This window comes from Cebus imitator, unplaced genomic scaffold (assembly GCF_001604975.1).
Source record: "Cebus imitator isolate Cc_AM_T3 unplaced genomic scaffold, Cebus_imitator-1.0 Scaffold780, whole genome shotgun sequence".
NCBI classification, from domain to species: domain Eukaryota; kingdom Metazoa; phylum Chordata; class Mammalia; order Primates; family Cebidae; genus Cebus; species Cebus imitator.
The window spans coordinates 123,293-147,234 of record NW_016108095.1 but is presented as its reverse complement, the minus strand read 5'-3'; the positions used below and the strand labels follow the sequence as shown (position 1 = coordinate 147,234).

The window sequence follows — 23,942 nt, the reverse complement described above, 5'->3', positions numbered from 1 at the left end:
GATACATGATTTAGGGAAACATATCCAGTAAGTTAATGTGTTCATTCTGTTATTTTGGAAATTGACCACATCAATTGAGAGCTCTCAGGAATCCCAAAGATGCTTCATCTAAGATAAATATTCCAGTAGAAAACTTGGCAACTAATAGTTTAAAAATAAATATGAAGAGCTAATAAAACCAAAAATATTAACATTGTTGATAACCAAAAAAAGAAGCCAATTAAAACAAGGCAGTAGCCAGTCATGGGCTGAGTGCAAGTACCTTCCCTGCTGAGGAAAGAGCTGCTGCCCAGGGCTGGGGTGGGAGGAGCCTGAGGGGGAAGATCCAGGGGTGGGAGGTTTGGGACATGTACTTCCCTGTCCAAGGGGAGAGGCATTGAACTGGACACCCCCAGGAGTCCAAAGTGAAGCTGACGTCAGCCTACGGCCCCGAATTTCATGGAGATCATCCAAACACAGAGAACAACCGAAGTTCAAGTACGGCTGCAGTTTGTGACCTGGCCGTGGTGTGGTGGGAAGTGCTGAGGAAGCCAAGAACCAGCCAGGAAGAGGAGAGGCCAGAGAAGGCCTGAGCCACAGGGCACGTTCAGGAGTGGGGCTGAGTGCTGAGTGCAAGGAGGTCACAGGATACACAGGCCAGGCAGGTAAGGTCCAGGCCAGGCAGGGTCGTGGAGGTCTCTCTAGGGATTCCAGATTTTACCCTCAGCACCCTGGGAACCCATTGAAGGCTTTTAAACAGGTGAAGGGAACGACATGACTTCTGTCATGAAGTGGGTCCTAAGTAAATGTGCGCTACTGAGATGGGCAAGAGGCCCAGTGGAGCGGGGAGCGGAGAGCTCAGGCCCAAGGGGAGGGTGAGGGCAGGAAGGGAGAAGCAGGTGCCAGAGGTGGGGCCCAGATTTCCAGCTGGAGCTGCCAGCTCCTGATATGAAGATCAGGCCCCCTCTACGGGGGCTGGTGTGTTTCCCCCTCACTGCACTCCTGGGGTGTAGCTCAGAACACTTAACAGAGATCTTCTTCCTGGAAAGCCTCACATTCCTGCTTTTTCGCCTGAGGCCTCTGAAACTGCTGATAGCTCTGTTGAGATTTTCTCTCTCATCTGTGCTTTTTTGAATCAGTAAATGCTTCTAAGGAAAGTGTCCCTACAACCCCTCATTCCCTTGCTAGCCTTACAATGCGTTCATACAGGTTCTTACATACATTGCATGCAGCGTTTCCACCTCATCTTAGCAGGAGAGCTACTCTGAATCACCTAGCCCATCACTGATAGAAATAGAACAGGGGTCATCCAATTTTTAATGTTTAAAAAATCTTCTTTATGAATTGCTTCTCTTTATAGACTCTTATTATTTTTGCTAAGGTCCTAAGTTCCTGTTAAATCAGTCTGAGGATATTACAGTATTCTCCCCATGTCTGAGATCATGGATAGCACCAAATCTGCATATACTATGGTTTTTTTCTATACATAAATAGCTATGATTAAATTTAATGTATAAGTTAGACAGAAAGAGATTATGCTGGATATTGTTATAGTTGTTTTATTTTATTAGCTATTGTTAATTTCTCCCTGTCTACTCCTTGGGGACATTATTAAGTAGAACAAGAGTTACCTGAGCACAAGCACAGCAGCAGTTGAGCTGGTAACTGAGACAGCTCCTAAAGGACACACAGGCAGGAAGTGCGCTCAGCAGGGACATGTGGACAACATCCAGGGCGAGGTGCCACAGGAGGGCAGAGACTTCTTCACAGTGCTCAGAACAGCACGCAACTTACAACTTATGAATTGTTTATTTCTGGAATTTTCCAATTAACATCTTCAGACTGTGGTTTACTACAGGTAATTGGAACCCTGGAAAGTGAAACTGTGGATGACGGGACGACTGGAATCTGAAATCTTTCAGTGATCTGAATTACCTCCTTTCCCCCCACTGATTGACATGGGTAGTTGATGCAAGATTTGTCTGCACTTGTGCAAGTCTGTTTGCCAACAATCCTTGAGTTAAGATAGCAGACCTAACTTCTAATTCGTCTAGCTGAATGTGGGGCTTCTCTTCTTAGGGGCTCTCCCGTAGGATGCAGGGGAAGAGAGGAATTCCTGCCTGGAAGCTCCTCTGGATCAAGCTGGATGGGCCTGAGGGTGACGTCCTCTCCTCAAACTCCCCTAGAAGGCAGACCATTGCTCCCCTTTGCTCTCTTCGGATCTGGCATGGAAATGCTCGATCTCAGGCCAGGTGCAGTGGTGCACGCCTGCAGTCCCAGCACTTTGGGAAGCTGAAGGCAGATCACTGAAGCCCAGGAGCTGAAGAGCAGCCTTGGAAACATAGAGAAACCCCATTATACCAAAAATAAAAAACAAAGAAATGAAATATTAGTCAGGCATTATGGTACGTGCCTGTAGTCTCAGCTACTCGGGAGGCTGAGGTGGGAGGATCACCTGAGCCCAGGAAGTAGAGGCCGCAGTGAGCCGTGAGTGTGTCATCACACTCTAGCCTGGATGACAGAACGAGACCCTGTCTTGAAAAAAAAAAGAAGGAAATTTTAGATCTCTCCAGCTATTTCTCCCCAGCTTCCACATACTCAGCGAGCACTCTGCAGATAAGAATGAATTTTTTAAAACTAACTTTCCTGCTTTAGTCTGAGGGAAAATGGTGCTGGTTGGTCTGTGGAAGAGGAAAGTTTCCAAAGTTCTGGTGCTCCTGAAAGCAGAGCTGCAGACAGCGCCTGTGGCATCAAGTCCCCGTCAAACACCTGCGGCCCTCCTTCTCCACCCTGTCATACCTACATTTTGCTTAGTGGATGACAGAGCTGTCCTTGGCTTCCTCCTCTAGGGCTTGTCTTCAGCTGTGAGGAGCTGTGGAGGCAAATGCGGCTGTTTACTCTCCTGACCCTGCGCAACTTTGGGACAGGGAGGAGGAGCATTGAGAAGCACCCACGAGGAAGCCCAGCACCTGGCGGAGGCCCTCACCAAGACAAGGAATTGGCTTGTGATCAGTGCCTTCCGCACACACACGCCACCCAGGCCACACACACGGGTGGGAAGTTACATTCACTGCCCCTGTTCTTCTCCTTGACCAGTGACAACCCTACTGGAAATAATTTCTCCCTTTTCTATTATGGAAGCATAAACCATTTATAGTAATTTGATATAAAGGGAACAGTAGATGGGACGTGTGTATGTCAAAGCTTTCCTTGATTTTTTATGACTTTCTCTCTCACCAGCTGAGCCCCCTGATCCCATCTTGTCCTCGATCTGCTCCTTCGTTTTCAATGAGCACTTTGACTATGAAGGTGAAGAGTTACTCTATCTGATTGGGTTGTTGTCTGAAAATTTGTCAATATTAAGCTCTTCCTGGACCCAGGTAAAGCCATGACTCTGTCTGTCTGTTGGATTAACCCAATGTTTGTGCCATGGGCAGTCCAGGTGCAGGGCCCCACCTCGGGAAGTGGGGAGACAGGCGGAGCCCAGCACACCGGGGAGATGGAGTGGCAGATGTGGGGAAGCGACAGGTCTATTTATTTAATGTAGCTGAAATTCGTGGAAGGCTGTTAATGCTTTCTTCTGTCAGCTTGCCTCTTCTGAAGTGCTGACAAGCTCCCCCTGCCCTTTGTAATGTGCAAGGCAGCCCTGCCTTAAGATCCCTGCAGCACAGCCAGTGAGTTGCTTTAGACACTAGGAAAATGCCGCTAGAAACCACATCAGGGGCTGGGGAAGGCCTGGTCCCCTTTAGCACGGAGATGCCTTCAATACTACACGAGGCTTCTTCTGTTTTCTCATCCTGCTTGATGGAAGGGAGAGTATTATGAGGATTTCTTTTACAGCTCTACATTTTCTGGCCTTGACTAATTCACTATCTCCTTGGAAGTCACCATAATTTCTTTTAAAATGTTGAGAAAATTAAAACTTAAATTTTTGACAGAGTGAAGGAGTAGCAGAGGACTTGGGTCCCTGAGAGGCCCCGGGATTACATCGACTGCTTTCTCAATAAGATGGAGGGGGTGGGTGTAAGCAGACCACATGGTCATCCTCACCCAGGGTCTGTCTGTGCTGTTCTCAGAAGTGTCCCCACAGTGCCAGGACAGAGGAGGACGCTGCTCTCAGAGCTCCTCAGGGAGCAGCTAGTGCACACACACTTAACATGAGTTACGCCCTGTGTCCACCAGTCCTCTGTGTAGAATCCCTTCTGGCCTTGGCAGAGTTCATTTTACTACCGCTGGACCTCTAAATGGAGTGTTTTATCTTTTTCATTGACTGGTTCATTAAACACATATATACTGAGCACCTGCTAGGCAAATCAATCCTGATAGAGACTCGGTATGCCCCCAAGGAGCTCACAAGCCATTGGTGAAGTTGACGTGTAAAATACCTGATGTGTAAACTGTCTCTTTCCCTAATGTCCAGACAGAGCCTGCCGTGTAACAGATACTCAATAGCTACTTTTGTAGGTGTGAATACGAATCTCTATCCCCACACAGGCATGCCGGTGCATGTGTGCCTGTGTGTACACAAGTATGTACAGTTTTTACCTTTTCACAAATCTATGTCAAAAGTGATACATCTTAAAAGATACTTTCCATTATGCAAAATGTCAATATTTCATTACTGAATACAAATTAGACATCAAATGAAAATCATATCGACCAAAAATTACCATAAAATTTATGCATTTGTAGCCACCGTTAATTTTCATTGGGAATCTCCTATTTACATATAAAATGTTACTGAAAAGTATCCTTTAATGAAATCATGTATCTGCTAACTCCATTATCTACAGGAAAACACAATCCATCTTCTGAATTTAATTTGTAGAACCTCACATGTACTGCGTTGAGTCTGTCTACTGCCAGCACAGAGACAGTCTCCAGCACTCCGAATTAGGGCTGCTGCTCCTGCTGAAACACCCGGAGGTGGAAGGTGAGGAGATTTCTGCTGGGCTTGGGCAGCGGACACAGGAGCAGAGGCGCCATCCCATTGCTTCATGCTCATGTAGTAGCTTCCCTGAGTGAAGGATAATTAATACAGGCCTATCTTACGAAAATTGAAAAATACATGTAATTGTGAAGACAAAATTTAAAAAATTCAGTAGCAAGCCTATCATTCAGAAAAGGTTTTGCACTATATTGGGTGGTGTCCTGCCCACCCTCTTTCTGTGTGTATGTGCACATTTTACAAACAATAGTGTAATTGCACTGCGTCATAACCTTAATTTTTCACTAGGTGCTGTATCATGGATTTGTTCACAGGTTATTTGGTATTCTTATATTCTTATTAAATAGCATGTAATTTTTAATTCTGTGAATACACCAGAATTTACTTAACCAATATCTTATCACTGGGCTTTTCATTATTTCATATTTTTTTGCTATCACACATAGTGCTGCGAAAATGATCATTGCACAGAAAATTTGTGTTATGTACCTGATTATGGCTTTAGAATATATTTCTAGTAATTGAATTGCAGTATCAAAGGTAATACACAAATTTGGTCATTATTCCCAAGTTTTGAAGGGTCCTTTGGAAAGCCCTGTATAATCTGTTCTATGTAAATGGGACTAAATAACCTGGAATATTTTCATCATGATGAAGATGACATGAAGCGGTCCTAATGATTTTTAAAGCAATGCCTGAGGTACAAGAAGAAGAGAGTACTTCTGAATCTCAGGACGGGGTTAGGCGTTCCACACATCGGGTATGACTAGGGACCAGCCTGTGCACTCTTTCAGCTCAGCTTCCCTCTTGTTATCAGGATGTGGGGTGGACATATAATCCTCTTTTACATATCTTACTGTATAACACTCTTTTACATAAATTACTGTTGTTAAACTTCTGTGACTCAGGACCAGGCACCAGCTGTGACTTGGGACCAACCTGTGCACTCTCTCAGCTCAGGTTCCCTCTTGGTACAAAGTCACACAAAGTGGAAAACGAGTGCTGTCTGTAGCACTTCTGTGGATGTCTGGAGCCTTCTGATGAAACTAAAGCAGTTGTTTTCTCTTCATAACTTTAAGGGTATCTACACTGCCCTGGCTCACTAAGTTTGGGCTCACTGAAAAGCAGTGTATGGTTATAGTAAAGCAGTCCTGGGTCTGAATGTTGGCTTCACAATTTGATAGTCTCCAACAGGTTACTTAATGTCTCTGAGTTGTAGTTTCATTCTCTTAAAAATAAGAATATAAATACTTATCCTAGAGGGTTGTAGAGAGATTTTAATGCTAAGTCATACGTTCAAGTTCCTAGCAAACTGGCTGGTACAAGAGGCACTTATTTCCCTAACCTTCTCATACATGCTCAGAACAACGGTTCATGATAACATATGGGATCACCTTCTGAAGTGAGAATTCTCTACATCCTTAGTTTGGAAAGAACTGTGTGGTGCTAACAGCCGCAATCCCTGCCCCCTCAGAGTTCTTGTTAAACATCATGGAGTAGATTCTGGCATTAGGATGAGCAGTCTCATCAGCACTATTAGTCATTCTGTTCTTTTACATGTATTCTGGCTTAACAGCTTAGCATAGGGATTATCCTGGAGAATCTTCACATGCAATTGAGAAAAATGTATCTTCTGCTGTTGTTGGGTAGAATGTTTTGTACATATTTTTCAACATATTTTTACTGGTTCCTTCTTACTGAGGGATAGACCCTTTCAATATTATATCTCACATTATCTGTAATAACTTTGTTCATAATTTGTTTTATCTGCTCTTATTACAGCTAATTTAATATAGATTTCTTGTACTTTGTTTGCATGATATATCTATTTATATCCTTTCACTTTTAGTCAGTTTTTACTTTTGAATCTAAAGAATGATTCCTGTAAACACCATAGAGTTGGATATTGTTTTTTATTCAGTTTGGTAATCTCTATCTTTTTTTTCTTTTCAGAAAACAGAAATATTTAATCCCTTTCCCACAGATTAGAGCTGGCTTTATCCTCAGAGAATAGTTTGATATATGTGCGCACATGCTTACAATTCATTTCACGAAGTGTTCTTTAGACGGATGTTGTCGTGCAGGAGATGCGGAGAAATTCAGCATCTTTCTAACTGTGTCTTGATAAAGACACTAATTACTCCAAATTAGTCTTTATCATAATCTTTCTTTTGAGGGGAGAGATTAATAGAAGTACAGCTATGAAAGAATTTTTTCTTTTCCACCATCACTGCAAGAGCCCAAAAGGTTCTCAGTCCGAGTCACCCACCCACTTCCAGAAACATGCCAACTGGAGTGATCAATCACTTGAAGTTTCTCTTTCTCCACCTACACTGTGCTACTAAATTCTCTGAATTCCCTGAACCTCAATGATATGGTTTGGATCATGGTCCCTAAAAGCAGGGATTGATAATATTGAAAATTGAACTTAAACCAACTCTGACCTTTTTGAAGAACCTAAATATTTATGGGTCTCTTCTTCCACTGACATAGGAAATTAAAAGTGCTGAACCTATAAAAATCCAAATAGACTACATTAGTCTATTTTGTGTAATTATAAAGAAATACCTGCTGGGCATGGTGGCTCAAGCCTGTAATCCCAGCAATTTGGGAGGCCAAGGTGGGAGGATAACTTGAGTCAAGGATTTTTAGAACTGACTGGACAACATAGTGATACCCTGTTTCTACAAAAAATTTAAAAAATTAGCCAGGCATGGTGGCATGCACCTGTAGTCCCAGCTACTCAGGAGGCTGAGGTGGGAGGAGCAGTTGAGCTTGGGAGGTTGAGGCTGCACTGAATCATGACCTCACCACTGCACTGCAGCCTGGGCAACAGAGTGAGACCATGGAGAGAGAGAGAGAGACAGAGAGAGAGGAGGGGAGGGGAGGGGAGAAAAGAAAAAAGATAGGAACACTTTTATACTGTTGGTGGGAATGCAAATTAGTTATTTGCACAATTATTGTGGAAGGCAGTGTCGCAATTCCTCAAAGACCTAGAACCAGAGATACCATTTAACATAGCAATCCCATTATTGGGTATATACCCAAAGGAATATAAATCATTCTATTATGAAGAAACATCTATGTGTATGTGCACTGCAACACTATTCACAATAGCAAAGACATGGAATCAATCTAGATGCCCATCAGTGACAGTCTGGATAAAGAAAATGTGGTATATATCCACCATGGAATACTATGCAGCCATAAAAAGAATGAGATCATGTCCTTTGCAGGGACATGGATGGAGCTGGAAGCCATTATCCTCAGCAAACTAATGCAGGAACAGAAAATTGCATATTCTTACTCATAGGTGGGAGCTGAACAATGAGAACACATGGACACATGGAAGGGAACAACACATTCTGGGGCCTATCGGGGTGGGGAGACCATTAGGAAAAATAGCTAATGCATGCTGGTAAGTTATACTTAGGTGATGGGTTGATAGGTACCGAAAACCACCGTGGCACACATTTACCTATGTAACAAACCTGGACATTCTGCACACATATCCTGGAACTTCCAAAAAAAAAAAAAAAAAATAACTATCTAAAAAAAAAAAAAAAAAAACAACAAAAAAGTATATAAAAAAAAAAATTAAAAAAAAAAAAAAAGAAAGAAAAAAAGAAATATTCAGGAAGGAATCAGGGATGGTGAAAGCTAGGCTTACATGGGTCCTACTACAGATGGGCAGCTGTCTGGTTCATGGGACAATTTATGGTTAATGGACGTGGCCTGTAGCCCTTATGGGATGGGGACAGGAACAAAATGTTAAAAACATAAGAAAATTATTAAAGATCCACATTTATAAGCAGTATTTATATACATAGAGATGAGACACATCCCACTTTAAATATAGGAAAGGGTGATGGGAAGGTTTTTCAAGTTGGTATAAAGTGTGAGTCTATAAAGAACCCTTCAATTAGGAGAGTAAGTAAGGTTTGTGGCAAGATAGAGACCTATTTAGGGGTCCATTGCTGAACTGAAATTTGAAAAGGGGTTCTTTTAGGAGACCACTCTGACTCTAAATTAAATCATCTATCTTGGGCCTATCAGGGAAATTAGTTTTATTCAATGCCTCTTTCAAGAGTCCAGCTTTGTGTATCCTGACACGTGAAATGGTTACTATAGCGCCCCGGTTACCATCAGTAGTGACTACAACTCCAGACAGAATAATGAATGATAAGGATACATCTGTTTACACATTTGCTTGCAGGCAACACTTCTGCCATTACTACTACTGGTGGACTTACAGAATGCCTTTTCTACAACCATGGTTATTACAACACAGGATTGCTACTGATCAAGGAACAACTCTTCACAACAAAGGAAGCACCTCAGTGGGTCCACGCTCAGGGAATTAACTTGTCTTACCATGTTCCCCACCATCCTGAAGCAGTCGGTTTGACAGACTAATGGAGTGGCCTTTTGAAGACTCAAAATATCAGCTAGGTGGCAAGAACTTGTAGGGATGGAACTACATTCCCTAGAAGGCTGTATATGCTCTGAATCAGTATCCAGTATTAGTACTGTTTCTCCTGTAGCCATAATTCACAAGTTCAAAAATCAAGGGGTCAAATGAGAGTAGCAGCCCCATTATTACCCCTAGCAACCCACTAGCAAAGGTTTTGCATCCTGTTCTCATGATTGTGCTCTTAGGTCTTACTTCTGAAGGGGGAAATCTTCCACTCAGAGACACCCTCGTGATTCCACTGAACTGCAAGGCTGCCACTAGCCACTTTGGGCTACTCATGCCTCTGAATCAACCAGCAAGGAGGGATTTACCGGCTGGGGTGATTGATCCTGACTACCGAGTGGAATTTGGACTACTCTTTTATAAGGAAGAGTATGTCTGGAATACAGGAGGTTTCTGCAAAATTTTATTGAAATTATAATGGTCTTATGTGTCCTTAGGCAGGAATGGCATCTTTACAGAATTGAGTTTCTAATTAATGAACATGACTTATCTCTCCATTTACTCAGATCTTTTAAATTTTCTCTAAAGTTTTTCTGGGGAAATAATATACATCTGTCATTATATTAATTCCTTGGTACATATTTTTATAATACTGTATTTATTTTAAAGTTGATTTTTGCTTCGTGTAGCTGGCTATTCTAGCAGGTATGCAATGGGCTGAGCTATTCGGCTGTAATGAGATGTACCTGCATGGCAGCGACTCCTAACTGAGGTGTCAAATATACAGATTAATAAGTGAATCCAAGCTGAGTTTGGGTGTGGTTGGTACCATCTCATCACCATTGCTATTGGTAGTAGTAAAACTGATGATTAAACAGGTTCCCACCTGGTGTTGGTGAAAACATAGGTGATCTGCTGTTGGGAGCTGGTTAATAGTGAGAATATGTCTACATGATCAGCAGTGCATATAAGCAGCCCAGCTTACACTATACTCCTACACTACAGCTCCAAATAGTGTAGAGAACCAGAACAGCTCCCCCATTCTGAGGTGTTCTATGCACACAGCTGATTTCTCTTCTGAGGAAGTACATTCTGACACAACCTTGCAAGAGAAAAAATATAGCTCATACCAGCCTCTCCCGCTCCTTCACTGTGAGACAGCCTCTGGCTGAGAGGATTATCCTTACCTGATGCACATCATTACTTTGTTACTGGTTTATTGTATCCTTTTCTATCAACCAACTGTAGATTCTTTTTTTTTTTTCTTTTATTTTCTTTTTTTAAGACGGGGTTTCACCCTGTTGGTCAGGCTGGTCTTGAACTCCTGACCTCAGGTGATCCGCCCGCCTTGGCCTCCAAAGTGCTTGGATTACAGGCGTGAGCCACCACGCCCGGCTCCCAGCTGTAGATTCTTAAGTGATGTATTTTGTGGGTCCTTTGCCGTAGCACTGAGACATAAAGGTGATTTAAAAATATTGACCTATATTGTTCAACACCCACCTATGAGCGATGGACACAGGGAGGGGAGCATCACACACTGGGGTCTGTTGGGGGGAAATAGGGGAGGGACAGCTGGGGGTGGGGAGTTGGGGAGAGATAGTATGGGGAGAAATGCCAGATACAGGTGATGGGGAGGAAGGCAGCACATCACACTGCCATGTGTGTACCTATGCAATCTTGCATGTTCTTCACACGTACCTCAAACCTAAAATGCAATAAAAAAAATTGATCTATATTTAGCAAACTTTTATACCCATTTAGATGTTCTGAAATTTATCTGTAGATTATTTTAGATTTATAAAGCATATAGCCATAAATCCATGTTTTAACTATTTCACTGTATTATAGTGAACTTTCAGTGTGATAAATAGTATTTGAATATTGCAGACATCCTTGAATTATTCCCAACATGAAATTCTTCAAACATCTCACAAACAAATCTAAGGAAAGTTGCCTATTTATTTTCTTATGAGTCTTTTTTTTTCACATGAATAGGTGTTGAACTGTGTCAAAGGCCTTTTATTCATTAACTGAACAATCATTGGTTGATTTTTTTAAAAAAAATTGTAGTGAACCAACAAAAGCTAAAAAGTTCCTTCTAATCATGGGCTTACTCAATTGCAGTTTAAAATGTGGTGTCTTCATTGCCATTCAGTTCAACGTACTTTCTAACTTCCACTTGATTTAAAAGTCATGTTTGATAGTGTATTGCCAGTTTGTTTAAAACAGGTGTGATTAACTGCATCTTAGAGAACTCGTCTCTCCTGGACTGACTGAAGAATTTCTGTACTTTGCCACGTTCCATTTTTCCATGAAAACAATGCTCTCCAGTGAGCCTCTCAACTCTGCCATGTCACTGGTCTACCCGGTCTGGGAGCCTATCAAGAAAAGAGATCTCTCTGTCATTAATTCAATGTATTGTGATTCAGGAGATGCAGACTTTGACTCCCATCATTGGCCTTAATTGGATCAATGCTTTTCAGTGAATTTCAAACACGCATCAGAGGCACATGATTTACATCCTAGTTGATTGACTCCCTGCACGCTGAGGACTTCCATCATGTTCCCGTCCAAAAGTGCCTTAGTTATACATTTTGTGTCCCTGAGAGCACAAACTACACAACTAACTGGTAAGGACCACCATATGGAACTGACTGATTTTGAACCCCAGCTCACTGGTTCTCATTTTTCTTTCTTTCTTTCTTTCTTTTTTTTTTTTTTGATTTCTGGGAGTCTATAGTCCAGACCTGTAACGAAGGAATTGAAGAAATAACCACAAGGTGTGTGTATGTGTGTATGGAAGTGGGTTCCAGACCTCCTGGGCACACTGTGAGAGCATCAGGTGTGCACCCCTCTGCCTGGGGACCCAGAGATGAGCAATCCGGAGACCAGGAGGTTAAGGAAGCATTTATTGAAAACCTGTGGTATATCTCTGGCCCAGACCAAGAGGCAAAGTCAAGCAGAGGCTTCAATCAGTCACAGGAGCCTGGAGGTCTTAAGCCCGACTCCTATTCCTCAACAGTAGACTCAACTGAGATGGGCTGTATCAAAATAGCTCCTTTATTAGCGCCTTGGGCCAAGGTCAGGGGTGGAGTGTATCCTCCTGGCCTATGAGGACATCAAGCCCTGCTCGGTGTGCAGCTCCAGGTCTTTCTCCTCATGGGCTTTTAGGGGCTTGGAACTGGCCTGCAGGAGGTTAGTGTTCAGGATGGGAATCTACACTCACCCCCATGGCCACACGGTCACCTCCTACCCCATTACCACCTTGGGTAGACAGCCTGTGGGAAAGCCTCTCCCCACAGACCATCCTCTGAGGAGTCCCATGACACCCTCCCTTGTCCTCCTGCCCTTCCCCCCTCCCTTCAGTAGCTGTCTCTGTTCCCCGACACCCAGTTCTGGGGCTTACCACATCTCCTGGGCCAGCCTCTTCCTCTTGTGTGCTCTGGGCTTGGGCAGGGACCTGTGTTCCATGCTTTTCCAGCTCCTCCTTCAGCCTGCACAGGAAGAGGTAGGATGGGGGAAGGAAGAAAGAGGGACAAGAGGTTTTCAAGAGTCAGAGATAGAAGGTTGAGAGAGGAGATACAACATTGGTCACTTTCCTGGTGGGGGTTGAGGGGACAGGCCTCCACACACACCTCTGCCGCTTCTGCTGCAGTTGCTGGCACTTCTGCTGCAGCTGCTGGTGGCGTTGGGCAGCAGCTGCTAGGAGCTCCTCAGCCTTCCTGTGCTCTTCCTGAAACAGCTGCCTGGGGGGCCCAGGAGGGGTGGTTAGCACTGGTCACTTCCTCCTCCCCCTCCTTCACCTCCACATCTTACACTGTGGCTGCTGCCTCCTGGCTGCGGAGAAAGAGCCCCTCATCAAGGGTGGAGGGGCCCTCAGCACCACACAGGGAGCACAGCTGTTGCTTCACATCTTCCAGCTTCGCCTCGACCAGCTTCTCTGCAGCACGAAGGGGCAGGTGAGCACATGAGGTTATGTGAGGTCAGATAAGGGCCATCCACCTTCCCTGGCCTCACCTTCCTTGAGCAGCTCCTCCTTGCTGCTGTCCAGGGTGCAAATCTCTCTTGCTAGCCGCTCTGGCCTCTGAGGCGGGCAGAAAAGAGGTCTGTCCACACCTCTTGGCTTTCTCCCATGCCTCGAAGAAGGCTATCTGGATCTTCTTTTGTACTTGCTCACCATGCCTCACTTCCAGCAACTCTGCCCCTCTGTGCATACTAGCCACAGCCAGCCTCAGGCCCATGGTACTGGTCACTCCCTCCCTGTGCCCTTCTGTCACCCTACATCCCTGCAGTGCTGCAGTGGGGAGGCTCATGGATTGTTATTTACAACAGAGAAAGCTGCAAACACTATGAGTCTTGGCTGTTTTCTGGAGGGTCAGACACCAGTTCGGCTCTGCAGCTCCTCCCCACTCCCCTCCGTCCTGGTGGAGTCTCCTCACTGAGCCCTTCCCTTCTAACACTCACTGTCTATTTTCTTGTTCAGTGCCTGGGATCCTCCTGGGGGGCAAACATTGGCTGCTTGTCCTCATTGTCTCCCTTGTGCCCATGATGGTCCCAGACATATCCACAGACATTGATGGAAGACTTGACCTTGGTTTGATCAGAGATCCCCCTGACCACTGAGTGGACCCAGGAGGGCAGCAGGGCCATGAGGGTAGTGACAAGGGACTGGATCCGGGCAATGTTGGTCTTAGCATCACCAGGGCTTGTTCAGGGACTGGATGTGGCAGGTGAGAGGAAGAAGTGACCCTTTGGGCCTGGTGCTGCTAGGGAAGATGTGGAAGTGGGAGGAATGGCTTTGAGGGACTCACGTGGAAGTCCCAGAGGTCCTTGTGTTGCCCCATCAGATCTTCCAGCTGTTCCTCGAAAGCCAACCTGGGGGCCAACCACAGGCATGAAGGGATATGGGCTGAGATCATCACCTTCACAGCCTGTCCACGTCTGTGGGTCTTCTGGCACAGACATTGGGGTGCTTTGCCCATGGTCTTGCTCCACTGGGAGCATCTTCACCACCTTAACCCTCCAAGGCTCAGTATAGCCAGCTCTTCTAACCCCCATCTTTGATATTATACCCCAACTACCAGCCATCCAAACCCCCTGCCTCAGGTGCTAAGGTTTACCTGAGCTGTCTCTGTTTTTCCTTCTGTTCTTCGATCTGTAAGTTCAGGGCAGAAATTCTCTCCTTGCACTCCTGCAACATGGTATGCTTCCTGGGAGAAGCAAGGCAGCCCTCAGCCATGTTCTCTTAAGCCCTGGGAGAGTGCTGAGCTGGGGCTTCTGCCTCCCTCTATTGAGGCTATTTTTTCTTTCCTACCTTAAGGTCCTTCTCTGTAACATGTGATGGGTAGGGGGTAATGTGAGCATTTGCCCCGTGTAAGTACTGTTGTCAGGTTAAGAGAGATTAGTGCAGACATGGTCAAGTGAGCAAATGCACACATATCATATCATCTGGTTTCCCCAAAGAGCTGAAAACTCAAGTGTGCCGGGGCCTGGGGCCTCTGGTAAGAAAATAAGCTAAATAAGCATTCGGGAAGTGGGGAAATGGATGGACAAATAATTGGGTGGATAAAAAGATAATGGATGGAGAGACAATGGACAAATGGTTGGTTCAATGCCTAAATGAACAGATGAGTGAATAGACAGCCAAGGAGGATGACAAAGAGTAAAAGGCAAAGAACAAAAACCAGCTGAAGAAATTTAATTGGTAATTTGGCAAATGAGTGTCTATGCCATTGAGATAGTTACCCTTAACACTACTGCCTGCTGTTGGAGCCGAAGGGGAAGGACACTCTTTGGACACTCCATTGTTTAGAGGGAGAGAATGAGAGCTGTGGGTCTGAGGGCAGGGTTAGGCTCAGCTGGAAGCTCTTACCTCTGTGCCTCACTTTCCTTCTCCTGGCAGTGCAGCCGGAGGATCCTCAGGGTCTCTACAGGGAGAGCAACAAGGCCCTATGAGAACCTGTCAGGGTACTGGGTTGTGGTAGGGGGAACGGGGCCAGATCACGTCAGATCTGTGGACACCTGATTGAGCTTTAAAATTTACTGCAAGTCTGGTGGAAGCTACAGGAGACAGGCAAACTTCAAAAGGCTTCAGCTGCCATAGGGAGAGTGGGCTTCTGTGGGGTGGCAAAGGCACAAGCCTGGAGAGAGGGGAGCTGCAGATACCTTGCTTTTTGCTCAAGATCTCCTTCAGGCGTACTTTCTCTCCATGCACTGGAAAACAGTGATGCATTTGGGCATCAGGAACTACCCACTGCACCCTCAGGGATGGAGCTTGCTCACAGTCACATGGGAAGTTGGGCACAGCCTTGCCCCCAACCCAAATGTGAACCCTCCGAGATGAGCACCTCCCTATCCTCTGGTGCCCACATTCCCTGTAAGCACCAAAGGGACTTCACATTTACAGAGGGTGGCTGTGAGGGCCAAGCAGGATGCCCATGCTTTTACGTAGGGAGGAGAGAAAAAATACAAACACCCATGAAGTGAGATTTAGGGCTGTGAAGAAACATATCGAATAGGGAGGGGCACATGAACAGATGGAGGCAGGGCGCCATCTCTAGATGGGATGTCTGGGGAATGCCAGTCATCTTATCTGGGGACATTCTAACTCAGAGCTGATGACATGAGGAAAGAGGAATCTGTATTATCCACGGAAGCACAGGTAGCACCTGGCAAAAGCCCTGAGGTGGGAGTGAGGTTGGAGGGTGCTTCCTGAACACTCCCACAAGCAGAGAGGAGAGGGGGAGATTGGCAGGAGAGGGTACAGGACCCTTGGCCATGGCAAGGACGCTGATCATCTGGAATACAGCGTTTGGGGAGGCTTGAGACACTGTGGGGACCTCTGGGTGACCCCTGGCTCCCTTACGTGAGTCCAGTTCCTTCTGCAGGGCTTCACAGATGCTCTGGGCCTCTCCTAGGTCTTCATTGGCCTTCTTTTTCGCTTCATCAAAAATCAGAAAGACATTGTGTGGGGGCAGCCTCTACCTGCACTATTCTCTTGCCAACAGTGACATTTCTCATTTGCCTTCAGGTAAACACATAGTTGTCTAACTTTTATAGAGTAAGAAACAAGACTTCCAGAGTCCAGGCTCTTCTTGCCAGGCTCTGTTGATAGCAGGGCCAGGATCATGGGCATATGACTATGGCAGCTGCATGCAGAAATGTCCTGTACTTAATTTAAGGCTCTGCTGTTGCTGTTGTGAATAACCAGTAACTTTGGACAAGGGACCCTGCACTCTCATTTGGCACTGAGCCCCACAAACCGTGTAGCTGGTCCTAGTTGGCAGCCAAGGCCCCTGAACTCACCTTGCTGGACCTCATTAATCCGGTTAATCAGGACCTCAACTTGGGGCTCTGGGCTTCCCACTGCAGGGAGAAAGGAGGTTGAGTTGACAGAGCAGGTAGAGGTGAGGCGGTTGCCAGCCTTGTGTCTCTGTTGCTTTCATGCAACACAGATCTATTGAGTACCTATGGCAAGCAGGTGCTGTGTGGGGCCCTCACAGGGCTCAAGTTCTGGGTGGGTGAGACTGGGAATAGACACAATGAGATACCGCGTGGGGCTGTGGTAACTCTGTTCAAGAGAAATAAAGTAGGGCAAGGGGGGTTAAAGAGCAAGGAAGTGGGAAGTGCTCCTCAGACATGAGAAGGTGTCATGACAGCCCCAAATCAAGTGGCAGGGGGCAGGCCCTGAAGCTCTTTGGGTGGGGGTGGGAGGTAGTCAGTGCAAAGACCCACCCTGAGGTGGGAACATGGCTGGCAGTAGCCTAGTGAGCAAAGAGGGAGTAGCAAGAAGTTTGGGACAAGGTTTTTGGAAAACATTTTGCCTTCTATACCCCTTTTCTTCTTTAATTTTGAATCACGGAGCCCTATTTTTAGTTTATGTAATTAAATTTTAAAAGAAAGAAAAGGTGAAGAGGATTATTTCCCAAGTCAGACCCCACATCAGCCTGGCCCCAAACTTCAGGCTGAGCCTCACACAGATGAGACACATGACCTTTCTGCAGCCTTTTCACCATTTCCATCAAGTCTTCAATTTTCTGTGAGGATGTATCCTGCCCTGTGGAGACAAAACCAAACTTTTCAGAATCCAGCAGGGAGAGAGGCCAGAGGAAGGATCTGACAGCACTGGACTGGGACTGAGGTGGGCCAAGGGCAGGTCTCCAGCCAGAGTGGTGCCCCTGCTCCTTGTCCTGAGGTGGACAGTACACTAGATGAATTGGGCTCCTCCACTGTCAGCTTTTCCCTGTTAGGGTAAAAGTATTACAGATATCCTCTTTGTAAAACTCTGGGTGAGGGCAGGGGCATACTCTCACTGCTGAGGCTATTCAAAGTAAGGTCAAAGCTCCTGATGTAATAAATCAAGTAAAAAAAAATGAGGGCATAAAAAAACTGGAGCAAGGAGTCAAAAATCACTGGAACTGGCAGATGGCATAATCTAGGAAGTTCTTAGAGAGTTTTCCACAAAACCATAAGGATTAGTAAAAAAATGCATTAAGATGTTAGGTTAAAGCATATATAAATACAAATAGCTTTCCTATATACAACCAATACCAAATCAGAAATCTCCCCATAAAATAATATTTCATATGAATTTTTTTGTAATCATTATTGGAACCTATTTTTAACACTCTAATAAATTAGTAGGTCGAAGAAATTACTATTTATGGCACTAACATTGTGAAAGGAAAATCAATCTTTTTATAAAATAAATCTTTGAAAATAAATGAATTCAGTGTCATCCCTCTGCTCACTGAGATAAACAGATATCTGATTGTCTCCTTTGGAAGGCTAATCAGAAACTCAAAAGAATGCAGCCACTTGTCTTTTAACTACTTATGACTTTGAAGACCCCCCCACCCCACCCCACTTTAAGTTATCTCACCTTTGCTTCGAGTGGTCCCACCTTTCCAGATTGAACCAATGTTCATCTTACATATGTTGATTCACGTCTCATGTTTCCCTAAAAACCACAAAACCAACATGTGCTCTGACCACCCTGCCACCCTGGGCACATGTCATCAGGACCTCTGAGGCTATGTCACAGGCATGCGTCCCTACTTAGGCAAAATAAACTTCCTAAATTGACTGAGACCTGTCTCTGATTTTTGATTTTCACATTTTGGCAACCACAAAGGGATGCTGAGTAGCAGTGCCCCTGACCTTTGACAAATACCCTATCAGTGCTTGGTAGCAGTTTGAGCTATCTTTACGTCTCAAACTAATATGACAATCTGCAGAGGTCTGGAAGCCCCCTGTCCAGGGAATCCCTCATCTTCCAAAATTTGTTTGAGATCCAAAGTATATTTTGCTGTACAACTCTTTTTTCTTTTTCTCCTTCCTCCCTCCCTCTCTCCTTCCTTCCTTTTTTTTCTTTTCTCTTTCTTTCTTTCCTTTTTTTCTCCTTCCTTCCTTCTCTCCTCCTTTTTCTTTCCTTTCTTTCTTTCTTCTTTCTTGGAGTTGGAACTTGCTCACAACAGGAAAGACAAGTTTGAGGGTTTTTTTCCTGTTTCTAAGATGATAGAGAGCAGTCTTCAGCCTAAGACCCATCCTTAGGTAAGTAATTGAATTGGGGTTCGTCTTGGCTAAAGATAAGATTAACAACCAGCTGGTCTTAATTTTTCCTTCCCATCAGAGTGCTCAGTAATCATATAAGTTGTCAGACCATATGCTTGTTTTGCTTAACTGGGTTTTTTTGGTGTTTGTTTCTGTTTTTGCTATTGTTTTGGTCCTTTTCCCATTGGGTTTGACCAATTCTATCTCACTGGATCAAATCCAAACGAAAGTTCCAAATTATGTGGAACAAGCCCTCTGAAGTGGTTAACTTCCCATCAAAAAAGGAGGTGATGTGGGGGAAAAATGGACAGTAAAAGGAAAAAAGTGAGGGAAAGATTTTTGATCTTGACCACTTAAGGGGCTTTATTTACATAACAAGGCCACCTTTTTGCTAGCCAGGCCAAACTGAAAGAGCAAGGATTGTCATCCCATACTGCAGTTCCATAGCTAAGGTTCTGTCTTCTTTTTTCTATGACAGCCTGGGTTTGGTTCCTAAATCAATATCTTTCTGGTTTGATACTTGCTACTTGTAAAATAGCAGCTATTCATCCTAGCTGAAATATGTTGATGAGATTTAAAAATATTTTTTAAAAGAAACTCAAATGGTTAAAAGTCAGCTTAATTAAAAGCTAACATCCAAGATGTGTGTGTGTGTTTGTGTATTTAAAAGGCCTTCATGGGCCGGGTGCTGTGACTCACGCCTGTAATCCCAGCACTTTGGGAGGCCGAGGCGGGTGGATCACGAAGTCAAAAGATCGAGCCCATCCTGCCCAACATGGTGAAACTCCGTATCTACTAAAAATACAAAACTAGCTGGGTGTGGTGGCGCGCGCCTGTAGTCCCAGCTACTCGGGTGGCTGAGGCAGGAGATTTGCTTGAACCTGGGAGGCAGAGGTTGCAGTGAGCCGAGATCATGCCACTGCATTCCAGCCTGGCAACAGAGTGAGACTCCATCTCAAAAAAAAAAAAAAAAAAAAAAAAAGGCCTTCATGGTTTTTCTTTCTCTCCTAGGACCCTGTGTTTTGAGTAAAAATTTTTTTTTTCTTCTTAATTGACTGAATGCTGTTTTCTTCATCTACTTCTGCTGTTTCTCCTTTCTCTTGCACCCTCTGCTGCATGAGGGACCTAAAATAGTTTATAATAGCCCGAGGTTCCTTAAAGAAAGCAGAGAAGGCGCCAGACTCCCTTTGCAGAGAAAACTGTTTTCCTCATGCAACCCTAAGAGTGTAAAGAGACAAGTTCATCTCAGCTCTTAAACTGCTTGTGTTTGTATTGTGTTACCTGATTTTTTTTTTTTTTAATAGTTATTGCAACAAAGGCTACTTTTGGGTTTTTAAGGAAGAATATATTTTAGATACTTCGAAATATCTTTGTTTAAAAAAATGTTTTTTTAAGTGCACTCTAAAAGCATCCATGTGGTCTAGCCTCATAGTTCTCCCTTTTTGGAGACCCGGAATTCAGTGTGGCCTCTTCCCAGAGCTCAGAGATCTAGTTAAAAGATAGGTAGTCCCTATCTAAATAAAACTGGTCTCCTGTGATCCAACCACCTCCCACCAGGCCCCACCGCCAACACTCGGGATTACAATTCAACATGAGATTTGGGTGAGGAAACAGATCCAAACCACATCACAGGCCAAGGCTGAGGCATGGTTGAAAAGGCTCAGAGGTGCCTGATCAAAGTTTGTCACAGTTTTGATTGATATTACCCAATTACTCTCTACTGACGTATACAAGATGCCCAGGATTTCATTTTTACCAATCACCTATGTTTTCCAATGTGTTCATCTTTGTCAACCAGGTATGCAAAATTAAGGTGTTTCCTTACAAACTTTGATAGCAAATATCAAAAGTTTGGGTGCATCTTCTTTTCTAAGACTATGTCCTAAGTAAGTGTGGATATGGATAATGGGCAAGGTTTTCATCACTATATTGTTTATAACAGTGAAAAACTGCAAGAAGCCTAAATATGCCTTAGGGGATTTGTTAAATAAGTTATAGCACACACACAAGATGAAATTGGTTACAGCCATTAAAAGTCATGCATACATGCAGAAGGACAGGTTCAGTGGTTCACATCCATAATCCCAGCACTTTTGGGAGGCTGAGGCAGGACTGCTTGAGCATATCAGTTCAACAGCAGCCCGAGCAACATAGCAGGACCCCATCTCTACAAATAAAAATTTTTAAAGAATTATCTGGGTGTGGTGACATTCACCTGTGATTCCAGCTACTCAGGAGGCTGAGGGGGGAGAATCGCTTGAGGCCAGGTCAAGGCTGCAGTGAGCTGTGATTGTACTACTGCACTCCAGCCTGGGCAATAGAGCACAACCCTGAAGTTAAAACACCTCTTAAAACAAAAGGTACTTGTAAAATAGCAGCTATTCGTCTTAGCTGAAATATGTTGATGAGATTTTAAAATATTTTTTAAAAGAAACTCAAATGGTTAAAAGTCAGCTTAATTAAAAGCTAATATCCAAGATGTGTGTGTGTGTGTAAGTGTGGATATGTTGATTCATATCTCAACATATGACATGAATAATAAAAAAAAATCAAGCATAAAATTTTATGAAATGCCTGTTTTTGAGTTGACGGAGTCCCCTCATTTTGGTCCCATCTGAAATCTTATACAAATCACTGCTCATAAGTTTTTGTAATAAGTTTTAAAGTATTCAAGTAATTGGCATGTGTGAAAAAGCATGAAGGAAAATGGAAACACCAAATTCCCTTTCCCCATTTATTCCCGTTTCTTGTAATAACTGCAGCCAGTTAGGTGAAGACTAATAGACCTTTTACTAAAATGTATCTAGCATCACTGATAACTAGGTAACATCCCTGTTTCCTTTTTAAAACAGATAGACTAAAACTGGAAATTTGTCCTTTAAATTTCTTCCATAGCTGGTTGCTATAGACTGAATGTTTGTGCCACCATCCACAATTCGTATGTTGAAATCCTAACTCCCTAGTGTGACTGCATTAGGAGGTGCGGCCTTTGGGAGGTGATTAGGTCATCAAGGTCGGGCCCTCAGAAATGGGATTAGTGCACTTAAAAGAGACTCCAGAGAGCTCTGCAGCAAATCCCCCCACATGAGGACACAATGAGAAGACAGAAGTCCATAACCAGGAAGCAGGCCCGCACCAGAAGCTGAATTGCACCTTGATCTTGAACTTCTAGTTTCGAAAACTATGAGAAATAATGGCACTTCTGTTATAGCAGTTTGAAATAAGGCACCAGCAATGTTGATTAAATCCCATCTAAATACACTAGGTTATGGGAGGAGCATGGAACCGTGATACTGAAAGACCACCCTGCCGGCGGGCTGGTCGGTACTTAATGAAAGGGAAACGTTTGCGTCTGTCCTGTTGACTTGCTGTGTCCTTCGCTGGGGCTGTCACTGTGCCAAACTCACTGCAGGCATGTTTTCTGTGCTAAGCTTGTCTCGGGATTCAAACCTTCGTTTTGTAAAAACACGACAGGGCACGTGCCGTGGACCAAGCCTGCGTCCGCACAGGTGGGACCGGAGGCAGCCACGGCAGGGCTTTAACTCGGGGCACGGATGAGCTCAGGACAGGTGACAAGCTGAGTGACAGCAGGGACGTCCCCGTCCGTACAGCTCTCCACTCGCAAAACGCCCGGCGGCCCACGGCGCCCCACGGCGCCCCGACGGGGAGACGCCGGGAGAACCTGCAGCTCCCGGGCTTCCGCAAGTCCGGCGGGTGCCTCGTCCCTCCCCTCCCCGGCGAGCGGCGCCACTGCGGCGGGTCGGGCCGCGGGGAAACGGCCGAGAGCTGCGCGGACCCCGCCTCCCCCTCTCCACCGGGCGTCGGTGCCGCGTGCGGGGACCCCCTGTCCGGGAAACCCGGACACCTGCCGGTTCTAGGGAGAGGAGGGCGAGAAATTCCCCGGGGACCGGGAGCGTCAGGAAGGGTCCTCGTGTCCTAAGAGGCGTGCACGGAAAGTCTGTGGGACGGAGGGAGAGGAACCAAGACGGGAGCAACTGCCATCGAAGCTCAGCGCGTTAAAACGAGGCGGGGGAGGGCAGCGCAGCCGACACGGTTCTGAAGAAACCCGCTAAGTCCCCATCGGCGCCGTCGGCACCGGGCAGAAGAAGCCGCCGCCACCCTGCCCCGCCTCGGTGAGGTCAGCCCCCTGCGCACAGTTCTCTGCCTCCCACCACTACCTCCGTCCTTCTCTGCCCTGTCCATGGCTCCCGCGGCGGGCTCGGCCGTTGACGCCAGGGACCTGCCGGCCATTTCCTCTCAACTCGCCAGCACCGCCGCCTTCGGAGCCACCTGATTGGAGCAAACCCTGCGGGGTGGGAGGGGAGGCGGGACTCTGGGCAGCGCGCCTGCGCAATGCAGTCCTGCGCGGTCTCGAGCGGTAACGGTCCGGCGCACTTGCCCAGAAGCTAGTGCGCATGCGTAAAGGCGCAAGGGCAACTATCCCGGCGTGAAGCCTGCGAGGGCCACGTGCGTCCAGGCTTGTCACTGGTCCGGTGCCTGGTGCCCCCGCGCAGGTGTGCGGGCCTCCCTGGGGGCTGGCCCTGGTTCTGCAGCCCCGCTCAGCGAGCAATGTGCATGTGCCGAGCCACCGCTGCCTGTGAAGCATGTGTGTCTCACGGACACTGTGGCACTGTGGCTTCAGCAGCCTCACGAGGTCAGGGCTATGCCGGTTAAGGGGTTAGGATTAGGAGATTAAGGTTACAGTTAGGGTTGGGGTTCAGGGTTAGGAGTTAGGGGATTGGGCTTGGGCTAGGGTTGGGGTCAGGGTCAAGGTTAGGGGTCATAGTTAGGGTTACAGCTAGGTCTAGGGTTAGGTGTTAGGGTTAGGGGCTAGGGTTAGCGTTTTAGAGTTATGGTTAGTGTTTTACGGTTAGGGTTAGGATGAGGGCCAGAGTAAGAATTAGGGTGAGGGTCATGGTGATGGTGAAGGTCAGGGTCAGGGTTTAGGGTTAGGGTTTAGGGCTAGGGTCAGGGTTTAGGGTTAGTGGTTAGGGTTAGGGTTTTAGGGTTGGGGTCGAATTGGGGTTTAGGGTTAAGTTTTGGGTC

At 45.6% G+C, this 23,942-nt stretch overlaps 1 protein-coding gene across 5 annotated transcripts; it reads right to left on the bottom strand.

The window, feature by feature from the left end:
• Positions 1–12,231: 12,231 nt before the first annotated feature.
• On the bottom strand, positions 12,232–23,253 carry SYCE1 (synaptonemal complex central element protein 1). 5 transcript variants are annotated; one of them, XM_017519914.2, is made up of 13 exons: positions 23,075–23,253; positions 17,338–17,400; positions 16,650–16,709; positions 16,210–16,284; positions 15,510–15,557; positions 15,217–15,271; positions 14,465–14,554; positions 14,156–14,219; positions 13,362–13,428; positions 13,161–13,284; positions 12,980–13,090; positions 12,751–12,838; positions 12,232–12,530 (listed from the first exon to the last, which is right to left on the bottom strand). In XM_017519914.2, exons 1-13 carry the CDS (start codon positions 23,145–23,147, stop codon positions 12,453–12,455), a joined length of 996 nt encoding a protein of 331 aa, XP_017375403.1. In that variant the 5' UTR covers positions 23,148–23,253; the 3' UTR covers positions 12,232–12,452. The 5 variants fall into 5 exon arrangements, with proteins under 5 accessions (XP_017375403.1, XP_017375405.1, XP_017375404.1 ...); XM_017519916.2 differs by having other exon boundaries at positions 12,232–12,452; positions 23,072–23,213; XM_017519915.2 differs by having other exon boundaries at positions 13,362–13,425; positions 23,072–23,213.
• Between the last annotated feature and the right edge of the window lie 689 nt (positions 23,254–23,942).